This window comes from Capra hircus, chromosome 5 (genome assembly GCF_001704415.2).
Source record: "Capra hircus breed San Clemente chromosome 5, ASM170441v1, whole genome shotgun sequence".
In the NCBI taxonomy this organism is placed as follows: Eukaryota; Metazoa; Chordata; class Mammalia; order Artiodactyla; family Bovidae; genus Capra; species Capra hircus.
In genome coordinates this window covers 110,635,139-110,652,018 of record NC_030812.1, presented here as the reverse complement: position 1 = coordinate 110,652,018, position 16,880 = coordinate 110,635,139, and the positions used below count along the sequence as shown (strand labels likewise).

At 53.0% G+C, this 16,880-nt stretch overlaps 1 protein-coding gene across 3 annotated transcripts in view; it reads right to left on the bottom strand.

Moving 5' to 3' along the window:
- SGSM3 (small G protein signaling modulator 3) overlaps positions 1-16,880 on the bottom strand; it is a 34,104-nt gene that overhangs the window by 466 nt on the left and 16,758 nt on the right. For 2 of the 3 annotated variants that reach the window (XM_018048805.1, XM_018048806.1), the window contains exons 2-21: positions 7,772-7,883; positions 7,200-7,285; positions 6,757-6,823; positions 5,321-5,517; positions 5,136-5,243; positions 4,477-4,620; positions 4,065-4,260; positions 3,639-3,784; positions 3,189-3,413; positions 2,711-2,765; positions 2,434-2,561; positions 2,189-2,344; positions 2,008-2,062; positions 1,777-1,826; positions 1,464-1,616; positions 1,282-1,352; positions 1,113-1,161; positions 952-1,037; positions 333-455; positions 188-248 (exon numbers count right to left, since the gene is read on the bottom strand). In XM_018048805.1, coding sequence (XP_017904294.1) covers positions 188-248; positions 333-455; positions 952-1,037; positions 1,113-1,161; positions 1,282-1,352; positions 1,464-1,616; positions 1,777-1,826; positions 2,008-2,062; positions 2,189-2,344; positions 2,434-2,561; positions 2,711-2,765; positions 3,189-3,413; positions 3,639-3,784; positions 4,065-4,260; positions 4,477-4,620; positions 5,136-5,243; positions 5,321-5,517; positions 6,757-6,823; positions 7,200-7,285; positions 7,772-7,778 — 2,163 coding nt within the window. In that variant the 5' untranslated portion in view covers positions 7,779-7,883. Of the gene's footprint in view, positions 1-187; positions 249-332; positions 456-951; positions 1,038-1,112; positions 1,162-1,281; positions 1,353-1,463; positions 1,617-1,776; positions 1,827-2,007; positions 2,063-2,188; positions 2,345-2,433; positions 2,562-2,710; positions 2,766-3,188; positions 3,414-3,638; positions 3,785-4,064; positions 4,261-4,476; positions 4,724-5,135; positions 5,244-5,320; positions 5,518-5,875; positions 6,463-6,756; positions 6,824-7,199; positions 7,286-7,771; positions 7,884-16,880 lie in introns of those variants that run through there. The other variant, XM_018048807.1, reaches the window with a different exon arrangement.

Sequence of the window (16,880 nt, the reverse complement as noted above, 5' to 3'; positions counted from 1 at the left end):
ACCGTGCTGGGCACACGGTGAGGAAGCCAGGTGGCAGGGCCAGGGTGGTCCTCACAGGCAGCGCCAGCACTCAGGGCCCCCCTGAGGCCTCGGCCACCCAGAAACGCTTGGGGGAGGCGGCCCCTGGCACTGATGCCAGCCTGCCCCAACTGCCACAGTCCCCTGGGAGGCAGGCCCCACCACCCACCTCTCTCTTTGCAGGAAGCTCCCAGTCCTGGGAGAGGCTGAATGCGAAGCAGCAGAGGACCCTGGAGGGCGAAGGGGGGCTGTCAGACGCTGGCAGGGCTCAGCCACCCCCCGGCTGGGCCTGCAGGAGCCCAGGGTCTCCTCACCGCAGCTCGCACTTGATCTGGACCCAGCCAGGGCTGCGCAGGAAGGACCAGGGCTGGTACCACTTCTCCACGGTGGGCAGGCTGGAGCAGAGCACCTCCAGCCACAGGTGCAGCACCTGCTCGCTGGGGGCAGGGAGGGCGCCCGCTCAGCAGCCTGCGCCCCCACCCCTCCCCACCCCTCCTGCGTCTGAGGCGCCATCACCACCTCCCTCAGCCCCGCTGGTCGCTCAGCCAGTGACGCGCCTGCTCGCTGGCCACCAGCTCCATGGCGTGCTCTGAGCTCATCTCGGGGGCCCCTGCCCCAGGTCAGCGCAGCCTGGACACCACCCCTCTGCCTGGTGGCAAGTCCAGAAACCCCATGCTCTGCCTGGCCCGCCCAAGGCTGGCATCCGTCAGCCTGCAGCCAGGTCCTGGTGAGCCCTGACTGCTCACCTCACTGGAACCAGTGCTTCACGGGCCCCAGCATCCCTCCCTGCCAAGCGGTGGCCAGTCTCATGCTGGAGGACGACCTTCGGGAGCCACCCTGGCCGCCGCCCACCTCCGCCTGCCCGGCTTAGCCCCGCCCCCCGTGGGGGCATGCACACACACACACCCTGCTCATGGACGCGCACACACTCACTTGAGCCCCACGCAGATGAGGGAGCGGAGCTTCACATCCATTTGTGCGTGTGCGGCGTCGTGGGTCACGTTAACGGACTGCACAGCCTGGGGGGCACAGCGGTCACTCAGGTGTCCCCAGCTGCCCACCCTAGAGGCCAGTCCACCCACGGCCCCCCTTACCCGGTACAGCAGCTCCTCTGGGGTGAGGACTTTGCCATCTTCATCCAACCTGAGGGGGGGACCAGAGCTGCCCGCACCGCCCTAGTGGGCTCGGGCCACGCCCCCCCTCTATCCCCGGCCCCAGGCTGCCAGGATGGCAACCTGCAGGAGGATGCAGGCGCCAGGTTACCTGTACGTCTTGCACAGCACCAGGCGTGAGTACACGGAGTCGAAGTCTCTCTCGACCTCCCGGCCCGCTGCCTGGGGGGCACGGTGAGTGTCAGGGACCCGAGGGTAGATACCAGGTCAGAGCCACAGAGTCCGGCTGAGCAGGTCACCTCCCCACCAGCTCCACGGAGTCCGGACACTCACCTCCTCGATGAACAGCCAGGGGTGGCAGGCGCCCCCGAGCAGCGAAGGCTTCTTCAGTCCGTGTTCAAACAGGGCCTTGAGGGCTGGGCAGAGGGTCCCTCGCACGAGGTCTGTGACCCCCTCTGTCACAGCATCATCCCCCGCGATGGAGTACTGAGTGGGGAGGACGGGGTCTGAGGGCCTCAGCCAGCCCCTCCCCATCCTCACAAGCGCTCCACACGCCCGGGGCACACAGCCCGGGGCCCAGGAGGGCACCAGCCTCAGGGTAGGAGTACGGCCCCCGGGGACAGGCCCACCTCATGTGCGTGCTCACCTCCTTGCTCCGCTCATCCAGGACTTCCACGAACTTGGCTGGAAACCAGCCTGGGGGAGAAGCAGAGCCCGTGAGGCGCGCGGCTCTGCGTCCTAAGCTCTCCCACCCCCGACGGGACTGAGGACACAGGGCGACAGAGACACTGAGCACACCCCCCGCACCGCCGCAGCCTCGCGGCCTGGCCCGCCCTCCCCCCGGCCCAGCACGACACAGACCAGACGGAGGCTTCACCTCTCAGGCCATTCAGCTCGCCCACCCAGCAGTGCTCGTCCTTCTGAGAGACAATCTGCCAAGGAAAAGTGTGCGAAGCTCGGCTCTGGCTGCCTGGCTTTGTCCTGGGTCGGAGCTCTGGCCAAGCGAGGGCTTGGCCACCCCACCCACTGCCAAGGGAAGGCGCCCGCTCCCCACACACCGTGATGATGTCGTTCTTGCGGAAGCCCAGCTCATCGTCGTCATGGCGCTCGAAGTCCAGCAGGGCCTTGGCCCGGCGTGGGTGGCCACGCGAGCAGGCCACATAGTTCTCGTGGTCCCGCTGGTGGCTCTCCATGCTGTAGTCCGGGGTCAGCTCCTGCCAGGGTGGCAGAAAGGCCACTGCTCAGGCCAGGGAAGTGGGGCACCGGTCAAGCCCTGCACCCGTGGCTGGGCCCCGAGACTCACCACATTGCAGTTCTTGGGGTCTGTGCACTGGAAGTGGCGGGCCACACGCAGGATAGCTTCCCGAAGGTCGGCCACCAGCTCCGTCTGCTTGATGTTCTTGGCCTTCATCGCCTCCAGGTCGTCCTCCCCTGTGAGGCCGAGACAACAGCAGCCGTGGCTGCGCCTCGTCCCGACTCCAAGGAAGCACAGAGTCCACATGGGGCGTGAGTCTGATCACCTCCGTTGCCCCACTTTCAGAGCCCAGCCCAGCGCCCGGCCGCCTGCACGGAGCGCTCACCGAAGAGCAGCGATGTGATGCCGGCCTTCCTCCGCTGAGTCCTGCGGCGCACCACCTGCGGGCACGGAGCCAGGTCAGTGGGGCCGGGCGCCCAGCACCCAGACCACCTGCGGGCACGAAGTCAGGTCAGTGGGTCTGGGCGCCCAGCACCCAGACCACCTGCGGGCACGAAGTCAGGTCAGCAGGGCTTGGCACTCAGCACTCGGATGGCGCCCCAGCACAGGGGGGCAGCGAGCAGAGCCCTCCCGCACGAGGCCCGGCTGGCATCTCACTCATGCTGCCTTCTCTGACGTGGCCTCTGATGCCAGCTCTGAGGGTCAAATCAAACCTGGGTCTATCCTACACCCAAATAGGGTAGCTCTTGGCAGAGACGTGCCAAGGGCAAAGCGGTGGTCCCTCCACAGCAGTGACCCGGGCAAGCTGGGCCCTGGGAGCTGAGGGGCGGAGGTGAGCGGGACCTTCTCCCTCCCGTGCCCACCTGAGACAGGCTAGCGGTGGCGGTGGTGCCCAGGAGCTGGCCCTGGTCGGCCAGCAGGTAGGCCAGGTGCTTGCGGCGCTGGGCCTCCACGGCCACGGCGGTGAGCGAGCCCGCCAGGCGCATGGCCTCCGCCAGCAGCAGGTCCGCGTCCTCCAGCTGCGACGGGATGTCTGACAGCGTGTTGAAGATGGAGGCCGAGTTCTCCGACTGGATCAGCTCGTCTTCCTGGGCCAGGCGAAGGGCGGGTGTCACCGCCTGGCAGACCCAAGCCACCGAGGTGACTTCCCTGCACGGTCAAGCTGAGCACAAGGAGGCCCTGCCCCTGAGAGACACCCCCGCCCTCCAATGGGCTGGTGTTCAGGCCACAGGAGGCCGTGACCCGGACAGGCGGAGGGCCGGCCCCGCGGGGCTGCCAGGGAGCCGCCTCTGACGCCGGGGCTGGGCCGTCACCTTGAGGCGCAGCATGCCCAGTGTGGCCTGGAACAGCACCAGGGAGCCCTCGTAGAAAAACAGGTCCCAGAGGCGCAGCAGCAGGCGGATGTGCACCACGCTGGCGAAGGCCGTGAGGAACCAGTGCAGTGTGATGAGCGACAGCTCTGCGGACACACGGCGGGGCCAGGGGCGGTGGGCTGCCAGGGCGGGGCGTCCCCCAGGCCCGCGTGGAGGAGGCGGGGCCGCAGGGCGGGGCGTCCCCCAGGCTCGCGTGGAGGACGCAGGGCCGCAGAGAGCAAGAGAGCAGCGCAGGGGGGCACGCCCCCTTCTTCCTCCTCAGCCGCCAGGTACTGTCCTCGGCCACTTCCCGAGGTCTCAGACCCGCGGCACCCAAGCCCAAGCTGGGACCCCGGGACCCAGAGCAGAGGCGGGTCGGGCCCTCACCTATGTCGTGCTCCTGGAGCAGCCTGTCCAGGCGAGGCAGGTACTGGACGATGAGGTGCCGCAGGACACGCTGGTCCGTCTGCACACCCAGCAGGGTGGTGCTGAAGTAGGAGGCGGGGAGCAGGTCCTCAATGATGGCGCACATCATCCAGAAGGCGTCGTCCTCCTCCAGGAAGAGCAGGAGGCAGGCAGCCACCTGGCAGGGCAGGGGGACGAGGGGCATCTACCTAGGTCTCCACACACTGTCGGCAGGACCCATCAGAGTAAGGTGGCCTCTGTGGGTGTCACGCCACAGACCATGTGCCCGCCTCAGGCACCTGGCAGCCCTCTCCCTGCTCTGGACGCCCCCGCCGCTCTCTCCTCCCCGCCTCCCATCCCGACAGTGAGATGGGTCGCCCCGGGCTGTGCTCACCATGCCCGTGCCCTGGCAGTAGCCGATCTCCGGGTAGAGCCAGGCCAGCGCTCGGAGCACCCTGCGTAGGCGGGGCACCCCGACGCCGCTCACGTGGGCGAAGCAGGCGTTGCTGGGCATGGTGCGGAGCAGGTCCTTCTCGATCTGCCGGCAGCCCGCCCACAACAAGAGCCGGTGAGGCGCAGCTGCAGCGGCACAGCCTCCGCACCCCCGACACCGAGGCCCCCGGGGAGGAGGCCAGGGACCCCTGTGTGGGGCAAACCTCAGGTTGGCTTCTCTCCCAGGAAGGGGGGGTCCTCAGGCTCTGGGTCAAAGTTAACCCTCCTCCCCTGGGGGTCAGAGCCCAGCTGGTGTGCAGCTGAGGTCACGGTGGTTCACTGGGACCTTCTCAACAAAACTACAGAAGCCTGGGGCTGGAGCCAGAGCTATGGAATGAGAATCTCTGGAAAGAAGCCTGGAAAGCTGCATTTAAAGTCTCCAGGGGACCCTAATACGCACTGGGTATGGTGACTTTTCTGACTATCCCCCCAACCCCTAGAGGAACCAAGGAAGAAGCTGGCTCCAGGCACAAGTGTACGGGTGAAAGGACTACCCAAGGTTGCCTCCTGGCCACCCGAGGGGCCTCCCCCCACTCCTTGCCCCCCACCACAGAGCCTCACCTGCTTGGCGGCAATGGTCTCATCGTTGGAGCTGTTCTTCACGATCTCTCGGTAGGACAGCTCGGAGTTCCTCTTCTTCTGCAGGGCCCCAGACAGCCGCATCCACAGCTGAGGAGGGGGCAGGGCACGGCACTCAGTCCCCGCGGGGCCCCGGTCCCCATGACCTCTGTGGCCCCCCACCTCACCTGTGGCCTCATGCTATGGGGGACCCCGGCCAGCACCAGGGAGCGGAGCTTCTCCGAGCGGGGCAGCGAGACGGCAATCTTGTCCCAGGTGAGGTCCCCCACGTCGTGGTTGTGGGTGAACTCCAGGTGGGCCTGCCAGCGCAGCCTCTGGGGGGGGTCCTCCAGCAGCTGGCCGGAATAGGGGGTGCCATCTGCATCTGTGGAGAGGGGGAACAGTGACCCCGCTGTCTGTGCTCCGAGAGCAGAGGTCCAGGCTCAGGGTCCACTGCCCAGATCTCACTGCTGAAACCCACGGCCCCCTTTCCAGCCACTTTCCTGGCACCCTGGACAGCAAATCTGTGCTCTTCATTGTCTCCCCTAAACCAGACCAATGAGCCCGCCATCCCTGCTCCCTAGGTGTTCACCCTTCTGCCCTGAAAATCCTGTTGACCTCGTCTTTGTCGAGGATCAATAAACAAACATCTAAACACTGTCCCCGTCAGGATACAGAATACTCCCATCATACTAGAAAGTTCCCTATGTTCCTCTCAGGTGCAGCTTTTAACTCATAAATACCTGCCTATGAACCAGACAACAAGGAAGACTCGTCAGAACTGGAAATGTGCGTGACCTGCAGACGGGTGGTCTCAGTCAGTTATCTGGTTGGTGGCAGGCCACCCTGGGTTCTGGCAGACAGCCTCCCAAGCGCCCATGTGGAGACCGACAGCAGCAAGCAGTGGGGATGGCCTGGGGTTCACTTACAGAAGACTGGTCGCAGATACACGATGACCAGCCCATTACGATGGGACAGTGCACAGTCACAGAAAATATTCTTTAAACAATATCTTAACTGACAGACAAATGCTCATGGAATAAGGTGAAGAGATATAAGAACAATATAAAAACACGTATATGATACCATCTTAGTTATGAAAGGTACAAACGGACACTCACAAAGCCAGGAAAAACCACACTGAAATGTCAGCAGTTATCTGCAGGTTGTAGGATTAAGGATTGATTTGTTTTAATCTTTACATTTTGATGTATTTTTAAAATTCTTTATAATGAACATTACTGCTTTTATTATCATATTACGATCAATAAAATTAATCTTAAAAACAAAAACAGGGAATTCCTGGTGGTCCACTGGCTAGGACTTAGCACTTTCTTTGCCAAGGGCCCAGGTTCAATCCCTGGTTGGGGAACTAAGATTCCACAAGCTGTGCAGAGTGGCAAAGAAAAGAAAAAAGGGAACCTCGCCCTCTCCAAAACCAAAAATATCCTGGAGGACTCCATATACTTGTAATAGCATCAGCATCAGATGTGGCTTTGTGCATGATTCTAGAACATCAGGGTGAAACATCCAGAGCCCGAGGCCACCGCAGTGTCATGGGTCACAGAGCTGGTGCTCCCCAACAAGGACGGGGGCAGGTTACCCCCCAGGGGCTCAGTCTCACCTTCCTTGTCCACGCGGAACCCGAACTCGTCATAGCGGACCTCTGGCTGCTCCTCGGCCGCCTCCTCCTGGAGCCGGGGGTGGGAAGGTCGGCACTACTGCACTCCTCCCAGCCTTCCCTGAAGCCTCCCGTGGTCATCTCTCAGCTACGGGGCCCACGACCCTCTCAAATTCTCCCCGCATTTTCCTTGTTTTCCTCAGAGGTCAAAGATAATAAGGTCAAGGCAAGAAACACTTTTTATGTGTTTTCGTGTCCCCATAATACCGAGAGCAGAGGTCTTACTTTTTCTCCAACCTAATGCCTGACTCACAGAGGCTGTGGCGCTAAGAAGCTGTCTCTAGGGCCCACGTGAATACAGGGGAGTGACTCCCCTCCCAGACACCTGCAGCAGATGGTGGCCCCCGGGCGCCCAGTGTGGGGCAGGGCCGCTGAGCCTGCTGTACCTGCGCGCACTTGGCCAGGATCTCCTGGGGCCACATACTCGGAGTCAGGGCTGAGAAGGGGCCATTGGCAGAAGGCACGTGACTTCCTAAAAGCAGGGAAGACCAGCAATAGGAGATAAACACAATGCAGAGTATCCAAGGGGAAATGCAGGTTCAGACACCCCCACGCCCCACGCGCCACTGGTAAAGGACTGGACCATCCAGAGTGGGGTGGACGGGGGAGTGGAGAAAGCTAGCAACGAGCAACTTTTGGAGGCAGTTACAGGAGACCAGCGGTGTGCTCCAGACGGAACCGCCCTCCTCCCCGGCTCTCCTTCCACCTGCGTATGAGGACTGCAGGGAGAGGGGGACAGGGACTCGGGGAAACAGGAGACAGTGGCAGTAACCCCCCTCGAGGCCTGTCAGAAGACTTCCTCCTTTCTCTACCTCTGACCTGGACGGTCCACGTGACCCTCGGAGGTCCGTGGGAAACAAGCCTGCTTCCCTCCCACCGGGAAGGTCCTCTTGGGTAAGACTCCTTTCCCCCTGGAGGGCCCGTCACCCCACTTCCAAGCCAGGCCCCTGCCTCCCACCTGACATTGTGCGGAGAGGACAGGAGAATCTTCTGCAGATCCAGACTGGGGTTTCCTAGCCTAGTGTCTCAGAGCTGGGAGGCTCCTCAAGTGTCATCTGGTCCAGAAACATCTGCTCGGGCAGGAGTGCAAAGGGGAAAGTCATCTACCACAGCCCCTCTGCAGGGGGTCCTTTCTATACATAGACTGCTATGCTGGTCCAGGGCGGTGGCAAGGCAAATGTTTGACAGGAAAAGAAAAGTCTCACTTGAAAGAAAAAGCCTACTGTTCTCAACATTTCGTTCAAGAGGAAGACACTGTGAAGAGGCTATAAAACTGCTGTTCTCGACAGATCTGCGGGCCAAGAGGAGAGTCTGCTCAGTCCCCGCACTCCTGCGGCTGGAGAGGGCCACACAGACAGACTTCCTGATGCTCTACGCCCAAGCAAACGTCCCCCAAACAGAAAACAAAGATCAGACACTGCCGAAACTTCCGTGAATAGGTTCCTCCAAGCCAGAATTTTTGAGGAATCACTGAGAACACGTCTGAGTCAGTATCTCCACTCACCTGACTCTGGCGTTTCCACTTCATCCACCACACTTTTCAGCACTCACAGCTGGAAAACTATGAAGCTGCAATCTAACTAAATCTCCTGTTATTGTTTAAACCCTTGCCTCTCTCTTTTTGTCCTCTTAAAAAAGTGACTCAACAATAAAAAGACAAATAGCCCAATTTTTAAAAACGAGCTTAAGATCTGAACAGACATTTCTCCAAAGAACAGATGTTAAGTAGCCAGTGAGCAGGTACAAAGATGTTCAGCATCATTAGTCACCAGGAAAACGCACATCAGAACCACAGTGAGAGACCATGTCACAGCCACGAGGACGGCTATCATCAGAAAGGCAATGATTAGGGTTGACAAGGATGTGGCGAAACTGGAAGCCTCCTCTGCTGCTGGTGGGAACGTCAGATGGCGCAGCTGCCGTGGGAAGCACTCTGACGCTCCTCAGAAGGTGAGATATAGGGTTACCATGTGACCCCAGAATTCCACTCCTAGTTATGCTCCTACCCACAGAAGTTAAAACAGGTATCCACACAGAAAACTACATGGAGGTTCACAGCAGAACCGCGCGTTCTGGCCCAAATGCAGTAACAGTCCGTGTGTCCATGAACCGGTGCAGGGGTTTATGGAAGGCACAGCATGTCCAGGAGTATCAGTCAGCCGTAAAGAGGGATGAAGTGCTAAGAATGCCACACCATAGTGAACCTTAAGAACAGTATGCTCAGGTAAAGAAGCCAGTCACAAGAGGATGGATAGCGGTATGATTCTATTTAAAAGAAATATCCAGCAGAAGCAAATCCCCAGTTACAGAAAGTAGGTGAGTGACTGCCAGGGGCTGAGGAGAGGGGACGGCAGAAGGCAGGGGAAGGATGCGTGCGGGGTATCTATCTGTGGAGGTGAAAACTGGTCTGGAATTGGAGAGTGGTGATTAGCCACACGTCAGCATGAAATATTCAAACCACTGAATTATCCACTTTAAAAGTAGTAAACTTTGTACCATGTGATTTGTATCTCAATTTTAAAACAACTGTCAGCGGAGGCATCAGCGCTCAGGGCTTCCTCTCTTTCTCACCTGCTCCTTTCAGAAAGAACCTATCACCACCTGCTTGAGCCTCGACAGAAACGCAGTTTCTCAGCCTTTTTCTGAATGAAGCCTTTTACTTCTAACCTTGAAATGAAAGGAAGGTAACATAAACAGAAGATAACCATGGAGATGTGGTTGAAATCTTTTAGGACAAGTTGCCGTCTAGGTTTTGGAACTATATCCACCTAGCCCTAAACATCCTTCTGCCATTTTTCAGGTGACAGGAGCTCGAAGGTGACAGCTGTTGGCTTCTTCTCCTCCCTGCTGTCTGCAGAGTTCTGGGTAAACTCGAAGGATCAGGTGAGTGAGCAAGAAACAAAAAGGGAAGTCAAAGAACCATCGAGGGCACCCTGAGAAAACATCAGCCTATGGACCCTTTACTCCAGCATACGTTGAAAACTAGGCACAGGAAAAAAATCTTAGCTCTCTTTAAAGACACACTTGCAAATCTGGGGCCAAAACTAATCAGTTTGTCCCAAGGGCAGTTCAGCTGGGTCACCAGCCCCTCCTCCTGCCCAGTCACAACCTAACTGGGCCATGTATGAGCTAAATGCTCATCATGATGGCCCACCTGGGAGGCAGCCCTCCTGCTTCCAGACAAGTCCTGCTGAGAAACAGATGGCAGAACCCACTTCCCTAATGGGCCAGCCGTCCTAGACCTGTCTGTCTGCTTTGCGAAAGGAAGACGTAATGTCTTCCTTCAGTGTGACAGGTATGTGGGGCCTGGTTTGAATCAGAATTCTGTGATGGATGGAGCAAGTATTTTTACATTAAAGCTAGAAGTTCTTAAAATCATGTCAGCATTCATCCTCACAGCATATTCTGATGCAGATTATCTCCAGTCCTCACACATGAGCAACAAGCCGAGAGGAGACCCACGCACAGTCTCCCAAACGGACCCTGATAACCGTGTCCCTGGCATGGCACCCGCTGAGAGGCTGGCGGTCGGCCACCAGCTCGGCAGTGCTGGGAAGAACCCCCGAGCTCGGCCACGCCGCTGCGGCCCAGAGCCCTGGGCAAGCACGCTGCTGGGGCATCAGCCTTAGGAGGGCGCGGCTCTCCAGCTCATTCTCTGCCACCTTTGTGCAGGGCCAGACGGTGCTGCAGTTCAAGTGAAGACCTCTCTGGTCAGACAGATGTGGATTCACACCCCAGCTCTGTGGCTCCCCGCTTATAACCTTGGGCACATTCACATCACTTATTCGAATCTCAGTTTTCTTCTCCACAGACTGGATAGAGAACAGTACTTACGTCCTAAAATGGTTATGAGGATGGCGTGAGAACACAAAGGGCGCTACTGCCCTGACACACAGTGAATGCTCAGGAAGCATCAGGCGATAAGCAGGAGTCCTCCTAACTTCTGGAAGGTTACTGTTAATTATTGGACCCTCTACATTGAGGTTACTAAAGGCCATATGACAACTGCTGAAAACCATCCATTACAACCTCAAAAAACAACAACTTCCTATGGTTCAGTGTAACACATGCCAGTTGAGATCATCAGAAACACTTCTGGTCACCAGGGCCTCAGAGGTAGTGACCTGGCTGTTTCCTCCAGAAGGGTGGAGAATGTGCGGAGGAAGTGGGTGCTGTCTGTGGAGGACGGAGCGGGCTGGGAAGGCAGTTCTCAGCATACAACTACCTTTCCCGACCTTGGCTTGCCCCTTGTTCGTTCAGTCACTCAGCAGTTACTGAGCGCTGCCATGAGCCAAGCATGGCTATCAGGGATGAGATGCAAAAATGAAAACGCAAGTCCCCACAATTACATCCCAACAGAGACTCAGATGGCGAACACAGAAACAGCTGCCAGACGGTGCTAGCTACAGTCCTCTGAGGGAAGAGGTACAGAAGTGTCAGGAGAAAGGGGCCACGTAGCTAACGTGATCAGGAAAAGTTCTCTGAGGATTAGGTGACATCCAAGCAAAGACCCAAACAAAAGGAAGTGGGAGCCAAGTCCTGTGGCTCCTGAGGCAGGAGGACCCAGGCGGCAGGAGCAGCAGCGGGGTATGTGGCAGGCGGAAGCAGCTGCAGGGGCAGCCGGCTCAGGAGGGCCTTACAGCGCAACAGAGAGCCGGGTCTCATTCTCCTACGGGTCCTAAGCAGCGGTGAGCCCCAGTCTGACTCCGGATTTAAAAGTTCTCTCTGGCTGCTGTGCAGAGAGACTGCAGGGCAGGGGGTGGTGACGCAGTAGGAATGATGTTGGCTTTGCTATTGTGGGAACAGTGAGAACAGGCCAGACTCGATATATTTTAAAGACTCTCTCTGCAAATTATATATATAGGCCATTTCTCTCACTAACTGCCCCCGAATCCCTGAGTTCCCAACAGGAGCTGGAAGTGATATCACTAATCTGGGCAGGCAGGTTTTTCCAGCTTCCGGTTGCTATGGGAACCTTCCTGAAAGCAGCCATCTGGGAGCTGGCTGAAGCAGTCAGGTCACTGGTGGCCCTGCTGTTGTCACAGGGGTACTAAGAGGCAGAAACCTGAATAACAAAGATTATACTGGAAGCAGATTAAAACACGTAAATGCAATTCTTAAAATTACCTTTTGATCCAGTAATATTCTCCTGGAAACTTATCTTAAGGAAATAATTCCATAGAAGCAAAAATGTATGTGCATGAAAAGGTCTACTTCAGCATCATCTATACAACAAAAACACGAGAACAATTTATACGTCAGATAATACGGGAATTAATAAGATCTGGCTATACTGACACTATAAAATGTGATATAATCATTTCATATTCCAGTTACGGACTTCTGCTTCTGGCCAAGATGGAGCTATAAGGAACTGGATTTACTTTCCCAACCCGAACAGCTAAAAAGCCAGAAAGATACACGAATCTATGGCTTCCAAACACTGGACGACAGGCTGCACAGGACACTGAAGCCGGGGAGAGACAGAACAATTCAGCTGAGCTCTGTGACCACCTGGAGAGAGTATGCAGTCAGGACTGGGCACCCAGGAGGGCCGAGGAGCTGCTGAGAGCTAAAAGCCACCAAAGCAGCCTGAATATGTAGAACAGAGACCTGCAGAGAACTCCAGAAATCTGCGGACAGCACCCTCAAATCTTCATGTGAAGTGTGTGTGTCTGTGTGTGTGTGTGTAAGCGACCCAAGGTTGGGAAGAGAGCCACCTGCAAGGAATGTGAGGAATAATACCTAAAGCTCACCCTACTGAGTCATCGTGATTGTATTTTCCTTTTCAGAAATTGTGGAAGGAAATTCACTTAAATTTTAAGAACTTTTCATCTATGTTCATAAAGAAGGCTTGATTGTAGTTTTCTTTCCTAGTTAACACCTTTCTTGGGTTTGCCATCAGGATGGTATCTGCTTTACAGAATGATCGGGACTTAGTCCCTCTTCTTCCACTTTAAGGAAAAGATTGTATAGAAACTGGCATTATTTCTTCCTCAAATGTTGAAATAAAATCACCTATCAAGTCTCCAGTGCCTGGAGTTTCCTTCATGGAAAGATTTTCAACTACAATTTTTTAATAGAGATAAGGCTATTCTGATTATCTATTTCTCTTGAGTGAGCTTTGATGGTTTGTATACTTTCAAGGAATTTTACTATTATCCAAGTTGTTGAATTTATTGGTAAATTGAGTCCAAAGTATGCAGAAGACAAAAAACAATAAAGATACCCACAAAAATCAATACAATAGAAAACCAAAAAGAGAGAAAAATCAATGAAACCAAAATCTGTTCCTCTGAAATCAATAAAATCAAACTGATCAGACTGAACAGGAAGACAAGACACAGATTACCAGTATTACCAGGAATGGAAGAAGATACACTACTATAGGCCCTGTAGGCATTAAGAGGGTAATAAGAGAATATGCTGAACAACTTCTGCCGGTAAGTTCTACAATACATAAAATTAATACCATCACGACCAAGTAGAGTTTATCTTGGGAATGCAAGATAAGTTGTTTAATATTTAAAAATCATTGTAATTCAGTATATCAGACTGAAAAAGAAAAACTATATGATTATCTCAATAGATACAGAAGAAACATTTGACAGAAGTCAACATCCATTCAGGATAAAAACTCTCAGTAATCTAGAAATAGAGGAAACTTTCTTATCCTAATAAAAGGCATCTACAAAAATCCTACAGTTAATATCATACTTAAGATAAATGCCTGAATGCTGTCCCCCGAAGATTGCAAACAAGGAAAAGATTCAACATAATTCCAATCAAAATCCCAGTAGGATATTTTGCTAAAACTGACAAACTGATTTTAAAAGCTAAATGCGTAGGCAAAAGAATAAAAATACTCAAAATATCAATAATTTGGAAAAGCAGAAAGTTGGAGAATTCACACTACCTGATTTCAATACTTACTATAAAACTATTGGGTTGACCAGAAAATTCATTCAGATTTGTCCACAATACGTTACGGAAAAACCTGAATGAACTTTTCGGCCAACCCAACACATGGCGTACTGGGTGACACTGGCAAAAGGAAGGACACACAGACCAACGGAACGAAGAGGCGGCCCAGCAACAGACCCATGCACGTGGTCAGCTGGAGTTACGAACTGAGTTGTATCCCCCGAAAAAAGGTATGTTGAAGTTCCATTCCTCGGTGCCTCAGAATATGACCTTATTTGGAGAATGGGTCTTTGCTGATTTAACCAACTTAAGACGACCTCATTAAGGTGAGCCCTAATCCATTATATCAGAAAATGAAGATCATGGCATCCGGTCCCATCACTTCATGGCAAATATGGGGAAACAGTGGAAACTGTCAGACTATTTTTGGGGGCTCCAAAATCACTGCAGATGGTGACTGCAGCCATGAAATTAAAAGACGCTTACTCCTTGGAAGAAAAGTTATGACCAACCTAGATAGCATATTCAAAAGCAGAGACATTACTTTATCAACTAAGGTCCGTCTAGTCAAGGCTATGGTTTTTCCTGGGGTCATGTATGGATGTGAGAGCTGGACTGTGAAGAAGGCTGAGCACCGAATAATTGATGCTTTTGAACTGTGGTGTTGGAGAAGACTCTTGAGAGTCCCATGGATTGCAAGGAGATCCAACCAGTCCATTCTGAAGGAGATCAGCCCTGGGATTTCTTTGGAAGGAATGATGCTAAAGCTGAAGCTCCAGTACTTTGGCCACCTGATGTGAAGAGTTTACTCACTGGAAAAGACTTTGATGCTGGGAGGGATTGGGGGCAGGAGGAGAAGGGGACGACAGAGGATGAGATGGCTGGATGGCATCACGGACTCGATGGACGTGAGTCTGAGTGAACTCCGGGAGTTGGTGACGGACAGGGAGGCCTGGCGTGCTGCAATTCACGGGGTCGCAAAGAATCCAACACGACTGAGCGACTGAACTGAACTGAATCCATTATATCTGATGTCTTTTAAAAAGGGGGAATTTGGACACAGATCTAAGAGAGAGATGATATGAGAGATGGAAGAACACCATGTGGAGCACAGGCTGGATCATGGTATAATAAGCCAAAGAACGGCTGGGGTTACTACAAGCTGGAAAAAACAAGGAGGGATCCTCCCCTACAGGTTTCAGAGTGAGCATGGCCTTGCTGACACCTTGATTTCAGATTCCTGGCCTCCAAAACTGAGAGACAATATTACTGTTGTTCTAAGTCACTCGGTTTGTGATACTTTATTATGGCAGCCCTAGGAAAGTAATTAATTTTCAACAAAAATACAAATGCAATTCAGTGGAGAAAGGACAGTCTTGTCAACAAATGGGCCTAGAAAAATCACTACAAAACTTCTAAAAGAATGGACTTCCCTAAATACTCCAGTGGTTGAGAATCTGCCTGCCAGTTCAAGAGACACGGGTTCAACCCCAGGTCAGAGATGATCCCACACGTCATGGAGCAATTAATCCTGTGTGCCACAGCTGTTGAAGCCTGTGCACCGAGAGCCCACGGTCTGCAACAAGAGACGCCTGTGTGCCGCAACTACAGAAAGTCCACACACAGCTACGAAGACCCAGTGCAGCCAAAAAAAAAAAAAAAAAAAAACTTCTGGAAGAAAACAGGAGAAAATGTTTGTGACTTTGGTTACACAAAGATTTCTTAGCTACTACACTAAAAGCATGATATATAAAAGAAAACATTTGATTAAATTAGATTATCAGAAGCCACAGATGGTAGAAAATATATTCACATCACACATTTGATAAAGAACATGTAACCAGAGTATAAGGAATTCTCAAAACTCAGTAAGCTAGAAACAATCCAATTTAAACAAGAAAATGGGCAAAAGATTTGAACAGGAGCATTACCAAAGATACAAAGATGATAAACATCTAAAAAGATACACAATACCCATGAGTCATTAAGGAAGGCAAATTAAAACCACAATGAGATTACCACACACACACATTAAAGTTAAAAAATCAAACCACCACCACCACCTGACAATATCAAGTGCTGATGAGGATTCAGAGCAACTAGAATTCTCACTTATTGCTGGTGGGAATGCAAAATGGTACCACAATTTTGGAAGAGCGTTTGGCAGATTCTTATAAAGTCAGACATATACTTAACCATATAACCCAACAAACCCATGCCTAGGTATGTTTATCTAAGGGAAATGAAACTTTTGTTTACACAAAAACCTGTGTGAAAAGGTTTGCGGCAGCTGCAGCTGCCAGAATCTGAAAACGCAAATATCCTTTAACTGGTGAATGGATGGATAAAGAATTGTGGTACATCTATGTAAATAAAAAACTACTGAACACTCAACACAGATGAATTTTCTTTTCGTTTTCTTTTACAGTAGGCCCTTGACTATCTAGTTTAAATGTAGCAGTGTGAACCCATTAACCCCAAACCCCCACTCTATCCCCATCCTCCAGTCTCCCTCATTCTCTAAATCTGCAAGTCTGCTTGTTTTGTAAATAAGTTCATTTGTATCATTTTTTTTTAAGATTCTGCACATAAGCAATATCATGTATTTGTCTTTCTCCATCTGACCTACTTCACTTAGTATTACAATCTCCAGGTCCACCCAGGTTGCTGCAAATGGCATTATTTCATTCTTTTTTATGGCTGAGGAGTATTCCATTGTGTATATAAACCATAGCTTTATCCATTCATCTTTCAATGGACATTTAGGTTGCTTCTATGTCTTGGCTACTGTAAATAGTGCTGCTATGAACACTGGGGGCTCGTATCTTTTCAAATTGAGGTTTTCCCCAGGTATATGCCTCAGGAGTGGGATTGCTGGATCATGAAGTAACTATATTTAGTTTTTTAAGGAACCTCAATACTGTTTTTCCATAGAGGCTGCACCAATTTACATTCCCACCAACAGCGCAGGAGGTTTCCCTTTTCACCACACCTTCTCCAGCATTTATCACTTGCAGCCTTTTTAAAGATGGCCATTATGACAGGTCATATCTTTCTTCCTTCTCATAGTATTCATGGGATTCTCAAGGCAAGAATACTCAAGTGGGATGTGAGGGCAATCTGGTTGCAACATCTGTCACCCC